The sequence below is a fragment of the Sapajus apella genome, unplaced genomic scaffold (assembly GCF_009761245.1).
Source record: "Sapajus apella isolate SASKATOON/1434 unplaced genomic scaffold, GSC_monkey_1.0 scaffold7, whole genome shotgun sequence".
NCBI lineage: Eukaryota > Metazoa > Chordata > Mammalia > Primates > Cebidae > Sapajus > Sapajus apella.
In genome coordinates this window covers 1,908,867-1,919,537 of record NW_022436947.1, presented here as the reverse complement: position 1 = coordinate 1,919,537, position 10,671 = coordinate 1,908,867, and the positions used below count along the sequence as shown (strand labels likewise).

The following is a 10,671-nucleotide window of genomic DNA, read 5'->3' as shown; positions in this document are numbered from 1 at the left end:
CCACACCCGTCCCACACCTCCACACCCGTCCCACACCGCACACCTCCACTCCTGCCCCACACCTCCACACCCGCCCCACACCTCCACACCTGCCCCACACCTGCCCCACACCCCACACCTGCCCCACACCCCACACCTCCACACCTGCCCCACACCCCACACCTGCCCCACACCTCCACACCTGCCCCACACCCCACACCTCTACACCTGCCCCACCTGCATTTTTTGCTCTATCAGCTCTCCCAGCTTTTCTTCTGATAGGAGAGAGGAAAGGTGTCGCAATCCTCACGTAGACCAGCGGACCATCTGCTTCTGCTCAAAGGATTTGGGGGTGAATGTAGGGAGTAGTGAGCCTTTTTGTTTATTTCATCTCCAAAAGCATGTTGACTTTTCCCAGGTGCTGACACAACTTAGACTTACTCATAGAGGAAAATCAGAATGGCCCTCGTGGGAAACACAGCAGCCTGTCTGAGCGCCACTGAGGCGACTCTGGGCAGCCGTGCGCTGCGGTTCCGAAGCCTCTGCTGGTCTCTTACGTGGCTCAGTCTACAGGGAAGGGAAGGCCCTATCTGCCTCCAGGTCCAGGTTGTAAGATGAAAAAGCAGGGTGCCAGGGAACAGCCTCGTCTGGCCCCTCTGGAACTTGGGGTGCAGACGCAACCCCCAGCTGCCTGCCCTGTTTCAGCGCTGGTGCTTGCTAACGGCTCCAAGCACATATAATTGCATTAGCAGCTTAGGATCTCCATGGGTTCCCACAGCCCTGGCCTTTTTCTGTTCCTCTCTGTTACATGAAAGGCTCATAATAGAGAGACAGGGCGGCAAGGAGCCACAAGCTACTCTCAATCTTTCATGGGCAGGAGCAGGACGTAACAGTAATTACTGTAGTCATTGCATTTCCTCTAGCATATTTAGGCAAGTCCAATCCTACAGCTTGAAGTAAAATCCAGCATAGAATTATTTTTAATTTTTAATTATTTATATTGCCAAAATAGCATGTTTATACTTAAAAAAAAAAAAATCCCAGCCAGGTGCAGTGGCTCACACCTGTAATCCCAGCACTTTGGGAGGCTGAGGCAGGCACATCACTTAAGGAGTTTGAGACTAGCCTGGCCAACATGGTGAAACTCCGTCTCTTCTAAAACTACAAAAATTAGCTGGGCGTGGTGGTGCACACGTGTAATCCCAGCTACTCGGGAGGCTGGGCCAGGAGAATTGCCTGAACCCGGGAGGCGGAGGTTGCAGTGAGCCGAGATTATGCCACTGCACTCCAGCCTGGTGACAGAGTGAGACTCTGTCTCAAAAAAAAAAAAAAAAAAAAGTCTCCTAAACAATGCAGAAGAATAAAAATTTTTAAAAGGCCCCCTGCCATCTTCATCCCAGTCCCATCCCCTAGAGAAGAGAAAGATAGAAATGAAGTATTCTTCTAGAAATGTTACATTCATATGTAAGCATAGATAGACTACCCTTTACAAGTGAAGCATAAATGAAATTGTGCGATTGCTCTTGGGCAAAACGAACAAGCTGATCAAATATTCTCCTCTCTGGGAGGAGAAGCTATCGGTAGGGACATACAGGGAACAGATTTTCAAACCCAAATTTCCTTCCCTCACCAGGAATCACTCAGCAAGCCAAATCCACAAAGAGAAACTAGAAGGCTGTCTGCCAGGGACCAGGGAGGGGAGGGGAGGGAGTTAGTGCTTAGATACAGAATTCCAGTGGGGGAAGAGGAGAAAGTTCTGGAACTGGATGGCGGTGATGGTTGCCCAATGAATGTAGTGACACCACAGAGCCGCACACTTAAAATCAGTTCAAATGGTACATTTTATGCGATATCTATTTTACCACAATGAAATAATAAACAGGTCAGCACATAAGTAACTAAATAAATCCAGCCTCACCAGGACCAATTCTGGTGTTGAAAGATTCCAGAATTCTCATGGCAGCTGATGGGTGGTTTGATGCTCTCGTGTCCTGTGAGAAGGACTTAAGACTCAGAAGATTGTTCATGGGTTCCAGCCACGTGGGGGTGGTACAGGAGTGGGAGCCCGTGTGCAGGATGCATTAGGGAAACAGACCCTTGCAACATAGGGAGGGTATCTCGAGGCCCAGCCTGGACGGAGGCTATGACTGGTGTCTCCTCCCAAGCCGCATGTTACCTGGGATAGGAAATGGCCGGAAGTCTGGAAGGTAGGAGGCAGGAAGCGGGGCTTTGTTTTCTTGCTGTGAGCCAGATCTGCTGAAGTGGGATAATGCTGAAGTCAGAGAGAAACTTCTCAATGGAAACCGTTAGTCACAGAAGTAACTGGGGAGGGTGTGGGCTGAGAGGTGCGGAGAGGTGATGAAGAAAAGCTGGGGTTGTAATTCTGCCTGTGACCTAAAACGATCTATCTCGTCCTTTAAAATCCCAAATCAACTGTAACCAGAACTTTTTTTTTTTTTGAGACAGAGTCTCACTGTATCACTCAGGTGTGCAGTGGCGCAATCTTGGCTCACTGCAACCTCTGCCTCCCTGCCTCAAGCAACTCTCATGCCTCAGCCTCCTGAGTAGCTGGGACTACAGGCGCATGACACCATGCCTGGCTAATTTTTGTATTTTTAGTAGAGACAGGGTTTCACCATGTTGGCCAGGCTGGTCTCAAACTCTGACTGACTTCATGTGATCCACCCACCTCCGCCTCCTAAGGTGATTACAGGCGTGAGCCACCGCACCCGGCCACGACCAGAACTCTCGAGAGCATGTACTCGACACTCAAAGTCCAAAAGTCTACCCAAGTTCAGGAAGAGAGCAGTTCTTCAGCTCTGCACCTCGAATTTTGTTTCTAGAAGGTTGCATGTAGGTCTGAAGGGTGACAGCACATTTGTTTAACAGGAACTCAAAGCCAGCAGATCAGGAAAGGACACTTAGAAGGTTTGGAGTTTGGGCTACAGAGGTTGAAGGCAGACCTTTCATGGCAAGGAATGTTTGAAATTGGGCATGTGACATATCAATTTAGGAATGGGTGGATACAGGCAGGTGAGTTGAAGGGAGTTCTGACAGGTAAGACTGCTGTCTGGTAAGCGAACCGTTTGCTCAAGCAAGTGAACCATTATCCTGATAGGAAAGCGGTTTGCCCAGACAAATCGGTTTGCATTCATTTCCTGAAGCCAACAGTGAAGTAATTTCTTGGTTCAGCGGCTTATCTTCCTTGGCAAGAGTTTTCTGGAGCAGAGAGGAAGTCCCTGACACAGGTGGTCCCAAGGCTCAGCCCAAGAGGTGAGTTGCGTGGTTCCAGGCAGACTTGTTTCCCAGGGCGTCCTGCGAGGCCGTAATCAACAAGGCACAAGCTTAACAGAGCCATGCCAGGTTTTCACGTTGCAAGAGAGAGATTCGCTGTGTTTCTGCAGTCACAGGTGTTCGTTGTAAGAAACGGGTGAGGTGAGGAAGGTAGAACTCTCCCAGGAACTGGGAACAGCTCTCACAGGCAGACCTCACGGAAGAGACCCGAGCTGGGGGACTGGAAGGTGGGTCAGATGTTTCAGAAGCTACAGGGACTTCAGCACTCAGATTGGGGTGTGATCTCACAGCACCAGGAGCCCTGAACACCGGCCCGATGCTCAGCTCTGAATGCAGCTTGACCAGACAAAGCTGAAGACAGCATTAACGCCAGCAGCCTCCGACACCCCTGACCTGCTCGTGGCCTTAATCTCAAACCCTGGTCCTAAACTACCTCTTACTGTGCATCACAAGTCACTGCCCGTCTTCCTGGTGTCTGGTCTGCTGCCTTCTCCGACTCATGGCTTCACTTCACCCGTTGATTCCCTTTTGACTTTCAGCGACAGGTTTCACCAACTAATTGCAACTCCAGCCTCAGCTCTGGGGCCACAAAGCCTCAAGCACCTGGGACTTGCCCCAGCTCCAGAGCCCTGTCCTCGGCAGCCGTCCTCGGGAAGAAGCAGACAAAACTACGTGTCAGAGACACGGCTCTGGTTGTCATGAGAAGACTGGATTGGAAAGAGGTCAAGGAGAGACGAGAATCTCAATTAAGGAGAACCCTGAAAGGCAGTAAAACATGGAGATGGCACCATATTCATCTTCTGATGAATCTGCAGACAGGGGAGGGAGGAGTCCAGGGTGGCTTCCGGTTTCGGCTGGCTCAAGTCTGTGTGTGAAACAGAAGGAGGAGAAGATTCTGACAATCTGCTGCTGCTCAGGCCAACTTTCGAGGATCCTGTGGACCGTCCAGGGGAGAGGCTGGGTCTGTGGGCAGAAATTAGAACCTGGGGTTCAGGCTGGGGCTGATGTAGGAGGCTTAGGAGATAATGGAAGTCGAATCTGGGAGTGGGGACAAAATCCCTGGGAAGCACCAGGATTTAAGAGGATTCAGAAGAGCCTGCCAATGAGAGGGAGAAGGAGCGCCAGTGATGGAAGAGGAAACCCACACAAATAATGTTATTAGAAATCAAGGAAAGGGGCCGGGCACGGTGGCTCACACCTGTAATCCCAGGACTTTGGGAGGCTGAGGCGAGTGGATCACGAGGTCAGGAGTTTGAGACCAGCCTGGCCAAGATAGTAAAACCCTGTCTCTACTAAAAATACAAATATTAGCTAGGCGTGGTGGCGGGCATCTATAATCCCAGCTACCAGGGAGGCTGAGGCAGGAGAATCACTTTAACCTGGGAGGCAGAGGTTGCAGTGAGCCGAGATCGGGCCACTGCACTCTAGTACTCTAGTCTGGGTGACAGAGCAAGCCCTGTCTCGAAAAAAAAAAAGGAAGAGGAGGAGGAAGAAAAAGGAAGAAGGAGGAGGGGGAGGACACAGCATGAACAGCAGGTGAATCTGGGTAAATGATACACGGGTACCTTAGGTGCTATTCTTCAACTTTTCTGTAAGTTCGGAATTATTTCCAAATGAAGACAGAAAAAACAAAGAAACATGCAGGAGGAAGACAGTCAATGACACAAACAAACCAAGGCAGATGATGACTGAGGGGTATTCATCAGTCGTGCCCATGAATGGTCTTTGGGGATCTTGGCATGGGGACCACTCACGAGAGGGAGGGGACAGATGCCAGGCAGCGGGGCTAGACAGTGAAATGGGAGCAGAGGGAGTGACAGGGTGAGTGAGAGCAGTTTTAAGAGGCTTGACTGTGGATGGGAAGATAGGTTGAGCTGTGGCCCAGGAATGACCCTCCAAGTCCCCACTATGAAAGTCATCCTTCCAAAGCACTTTGCACCCCAACACAGGGCACAAGAGGGGCCCTTCAGTGCTTGACAAATGGATGCATGAAGGGATGGATGAGTGAATTTTCATCAAGGACCAAGCGAGCCTAGCCTGAGGGCTTCAGGTTCCTAGGCAGTGAGGGCTAATGGGTGGGGGCTTGGTTACCCTGGGAAGGGGGCTGAGCAGGGGGTCCTCTGTCCCCCAGCCTCATTCCACACACTGTGCTGCCTGCCGCTGTTCTCCTTCACACTCAGACTCCGCCTGCCCAGCCACGCCGGGCTCTGCTGCTTGTCTCTACTCTGCAACCCTCCAGCCACCCCTCGCCCGCATTTGGTGTTTCCCTCAGGTTCACACGGGAGGCAGCTCAGGACTGCGAGGTGCTGGGGCAGCACATCCCGGCAGGTGCCGTGCTGGAGGTGGCCGTGGGTGCCCTGCACCATGACCCAGAGCACTGGCCAAGCCCTGAGACCTTTGACCCTGAACGGTGAGTGCTGCCCCCATTAAAAAGCTCTGAAGGGATGTGAGTGTGTGGGGCCGAAATTTACCAGTGGAGGCAGCAGCCAGAGATACAGACTTAGCAACATTGTTCCTGGTAGTCAAAAGTTATGGGAATTCAGATAGATGTTTGCAAGGCATGATTTCTAAAGGAAATAATTATACCGTTTTTTAAGTTCCAAAGTGAATCCAGAGATTGAGCATTTCAGCAGCCCTGCATGCAAGGAACAAGGCAGTTTCAAATGATTGTCTCCCATTCATTCAAGCCAGGACATGGGGTACAGGATTGTATTTCAGGTCTGCACTGGAAAGTAACAGAGCATCATTTCCTGTTTTAAAAATGGGCAGCTATGCCAAAACAACAGCTTCAGCCAGTGTCTCCGTGAATCTAAGCTCATGGGGTCCGCTGGTTGACCTGGGTCCCCTCCTTCCAACGCCTGGCTTCGGTTCATTGTCTCATTTCATTTCTGGGCTCTGTGGTTGGAAACATCTGAGCAGGTGGCCACACCCTCGTCCTCATCAGAACCAGTCAATATCCCCTGTGTGTGAGATCTGGCAAGGGAAGGGCTGGACCGGCACCAGTTGTGTTTTCACCTTTCATGGCTCCAAGTGAACTCAGCCCAACTCTACAACCCAGCCACTGGGAAAGTGTGAGCAATGGGATCTATGCAGATAATATTCCACAGTCAGCAACTCCTGAACACGCCGCAGCTACAGGGCTTACAGCCTCACGATAAAGCCCAGAGGCAGTAAGAAGTGAGCTCACTCTTACAGAAGAGTGAGTGCCATCTAGCTTCATTGTCATGGGCCACACGCTGCAGGCAAATGCGCTATTTGGTGGGAGATTCAGCAGTTCCGAGGAAAGGCCTCCAGCCGTCCGGGTACTGCAGCTCCCAATGGGTCAAGTTTCCAGTGCTGGGGCCTGTCAAGCAAGTGTGGGCTGGGGAGGCACTGCCAGTGTGGCTCGAGACCAGCAGGACAAGCAAGCAGGTCATGGCCCCCAGGGAGGGCTGGGGAGGTGTAGAGGTGCCTGGTACCCTGCCAAGGAAGTAAGCAGGTGGTGGCTGAGTCATCCTGTGGGAGGGGAGGTGGTGCCATGGGCCCAGGTGAGGGCTGTGATTGCCGAGCCCTGTGGTTCAGGGATGCTGTGTTTTGACTCTAATTGTGGGTGGCGGTAAGTCTGTGGGCTTATTACCCACGCACTGAATTCCTAAGGAGAGGCAGGGAGGGCGCTGTGGACATTGCAGGTGATTCTGTGAATTCAGCTCTGCCGGGGCTGTGCAGGAAGACAGGCGGACAGGAGCAGAGCGGGACTGAGGATCAGGAATGAGCAGCCACCAGCTCCCAGAGCCTTCGGGACATCCTTGTCTCAGATGCAGGGGTGGCTCAGCTGGAGCACAGGGCTGCAGAGGGGAGGGAGCGGGTGTTCTGGGCCAGCCCTGACCACACGGACCTGCAGGTTTACAGCTGAGGCCCGGCAGCAGCACCGGCCCTTCACGTACCTGCCCTTTGGGGCCGGTCCACGCAGCTGCCTCGGGGTGCGGCTCGGGCTGCTGGAAGTCAAGCTGACACTGCTCCACGTGCTGCACAAGTTCCGGTTCCAAGCCTGCCCTGAGACCCAGGTGAGGCCCCACTGCCCCGGGAGCGGGGTGGGGGTGGGGGCACCCCAGTTCTCTGCACCAGAGCTCTTCCTCCATGAGCTTGGGCGAGCTTCTTAACCTACCTTGGCCTCAGTTTATTAATCTGTAAATCAGGGATGATAATAATACCCTCTGCCTCTCGACATCCTGTGAGGATTCAGTGAGTTCACACAGCACAGATAAGCCCTGGCGCACTAACCCGAGCACATGCTGACCATCGTTATTATGGCTCTCTGCACATCAGGGCTGGACCTCACCTTGCTGTAGCTCTTCCCTCTTTCCAAGAGCACACAGACAATGGCATCTGCAGTTGTGACATGTGCCTATCTTTGCGGGGGGGGGGGTGCATGGCTTGTCCTGCAGAAGCTGGGGACACATCCTCTGGCCCCTCCTGACCGAGTAAGGTGCTGTGTGCTTGGAGGGGAAGCTGAGGGGTTTCAGCTCCTTGAAGGGTGCCCCCAGCTTTGCCTTCCCCCCTCGTGCACTCAAGTGTCCCCATGGCATCAGCCTGGTCCCTCTCACAGGTGGAGACACAGATTCTTCCCAACACCACAGGCGTTCATTCCTGAGGTCCTCAACTGGTGCACAGACCCTGTCCTCACCCAGAGGGCTGAAATGCGGCCCCACCCACTTTCCAGCCCTGTTTCCCCCACCCATCACACACTCCAGAACCAGCAGACCAGTTCCTCTACAGTAGGTCGGGAGCTTATAAGCCCCCCACCTCACGCTGACAGCAATCCTACAGAGTAGGTGTTAATATTCCCATTCTTCAGATGAAGAACCAAAGCTCAGAGAGGTTAAATAACTTGCCTAAGGACGCACAGTTAGACTGCAGGCTTCATGATGGCAGGGACCCAGCCTGTCATATTCATTATTGGACTTTCCAGCATCTAGCTTGATGCCGTGCGCATGGCAGGTGCTCACTTATTCATTCAACAAACATTAATGAACAAATGGATGAGCAGCCAGAGATTAAAGAAACGGAGGTCCTGACCCAGATCCTGTTCACTCCCAAGTCCTCCTTCCTTCCTGACGTCCGGCTGCGTCTCTGCACAGCGTTGGCTATTCCCTGCCCATCCTGACCATTGCTGTCCCCTGCATCTATCATGCTGGTCCTGCCACCCAGAACCCTCTGTTCAGCTGCAGACCTGGAGAGGTGGGCATAGGAAAGCATAAGGACACAGTGACAGCGACAATTCTAGATTGAGACAGGCAGTGCCTCTGACAGAGAACCTGGGACCGGCTGCTGGTCCTGGAGGAATCATGAGCTTGGTTGGAGGAAACAGTCTGAGGTACTGAAAGTGAACTCGTCCACACACTCTGGGCTGGAGAGAGGGAGGGGCAGATCGGCAGCATCAGCCAAACCAAGTGAGGTCAAGGGGCAGACGGGGGAGCAGCCCCCACAGCCTCGGGACTTCCACGTGTGCGGGGCTTGACTCCCTTCCCCATGATCTCGAGGTACAGTACAGCAGCCAGACCAGTCTCCTAAAACATTTAGGCCTGGCACTCCCTGGCTTAAGAACCAGCCATGAGTCCCAGAGCCTGCTGGATCCAGGGAGAATGCATTCTGAATTCGAGACAAGGCTGAGCCCATTCTGCATTCCCCACCACAACTTCCCACTCCGAGAGGGCTCCCCATTGGTCCACGTCTGCTCAGACACGTGCTGCGAACTGCAGCTTTTTCAGGTGCCTTTGAGGGCTGTGGTTCCCACGGGAGACAAGTGCAGGCCCAAGCCCTGGAAGACAGCTGTGAAGGCTTGCATTAGCCATTGGGTCATCATTTCACTCAGCTCCAGGGGAAGCCCTACTTCTTGGGCAATCCTTTGGCTTTTCTTTGAAGCCCCCAGTCCACCGCCGGCTCTGCCTTTTAAGGTGGACATAAGAAAACTTTCTGGATGTCAGTGAGGCCAGACCACAGCACGCATGAGCAGAACAGAATGAAGCTGCTCTCCCCAAAGCCCCTTGGCCAGAGGGCATTGCTCAGTTACTGGCCAGGACTGGGGAGTGAGATGAGGATCAGCAGGGATGGCTAGAGTCACTGGAAGATAGGTTTGGGGCTTTGCTCTCTGCTTTCTTCTTGTGTGACCTTGGACAAGGGACTTGGCCTTCCTGAACCTCCAAGTCTTCATGAGTACAGTGAGACACTACTATCTCTTTGACAAATATTTTAATTTTCTCTATTTTAGGTACCACTGCAGCTAGAATCCAAATCTGCCCTAGGTCCAAAAAATGGTGTTTATATCAAGATTGTACCCCGCTGACACAGAAGGCCGCCAGGGGAGAGAGGGTACCCCCAAATTCAAAAAATCTCCTGAGTGTGGAAATTCAGATTTTTGGGAAAATGTCACTGAAGTGATTGAGAGAGTCCTGGCATGCAAGGATAAAATAAGTCATCTCTGTAACATTTCCTAAATGCCTAATAAACGTTTGTTGCACTTGGTTTTGACATTGCCAGTGGGGTTTGCATCAGTGATCTGACTCTCTAAATGAAGGATTGCTGATAAGTGAAAATGTAGTTTTGACAAAACAACCGAGAATGTGAGATTTTAAAGGAAGTCCCAGGCTCATGCTGAAAGGAATCCATGGCACAGGGCACAGGAGGACACCCAGGTAAGCCTGTCCAGATGGCACCAGCTAGTGGCTCTTCCAGCTTCTTGTGCAATGTGGAGTTTTAGAGAATGACATTTATCAGAAGCTTAACCTCAAAAGTGGCTCCAAAGCTTTATTATGCTTTGATTTTCCTAGGTAGGGTAGTACCAACTTTATAGTAACGTTTCAATTGACAGAAAAATGAGTCTGAAAAATGATATACTTTTTAAGAACACCGTATCTTCATTTTGATCAAAGAATCAAAATATAGAGGGAATTTTTTGTAAAAATAATTACTGTATTGCTAAGCAGCTCACATTCAATGAAGCAGTTGCAAGGTGAATCTCAAGCTCTGACACCAGAGGCTGTGCACTCGCGGTTGCTGGGGAAGAGCAGCCTCACCTCCCTGTGCCTCAGGGGCCTCTTCTGTAAAATAAGGAGGCTGGCCCCAATCAAAGACCTCTTTCTCTTCTAGTTGACACCTGAGCAGGTGTAAGGGGCTGAATGTTGTATAGAGAATGATCTTGTAGAAATCCATAAGGCCTTTAGGTGACACCGACTCTGGCGACCCACCTTTAGAAACTTCAGGCCATTGTAGGAGAGCTGGCAGGCTGGGTTTCCACATATTCACTGCTGAGAACACTGCCTCCACTGTTTGGTCCTCCCCATCCCGTCCCACAGTCCCTGACCTCTCCACGGCCACTGCCATCATAGAACCTCAGCCTGCAGACAGGCCCAATGGAGCACT

At 51.9% G+C, this 10,671-nt stretch overlaps 1 protein-coding gene across 3 annotated transcripts in view; it reads left to right on the top strand.

Annotated features, from left to right (window-relative positions):
* TBXAS1 (thromboxane A synthase 1) overlaps window positions 1–9,788 on the top strand; it is a 179,599-nt gene extending 169,811 nt beyond the window's left edge. For 2 of the 3 annotated variants that reach the window (XM_032275635.1, XM_032275637.1), the window contains 3 exons: window positions 5,546–5,683; window positions 7,154–7,316; window positions 9,521–9,788. In XM_032275635.1, coding sequence (XP_032131526.1) covers window positions 5,546–5,683; window positions 7,154–7,316; window positions 9,521–9,595 — 376 coding nt within the window. In that variant the 3' untranslated portion in view covers window positions 9,596–9,788. Of the gene's footprint in view, window positions 1–5,545; window positions 5,684–6,065; window positions 6,069–6,276; window positions 7,108–7,153; window positions 7,317–9,520 lie in introns of those variants that run through there. The other variant, XM_032275636.1, reaches the window with a different exon arrangement.
* Window positions 9,789–10,671: the final 883 nt, after the last annotated feature.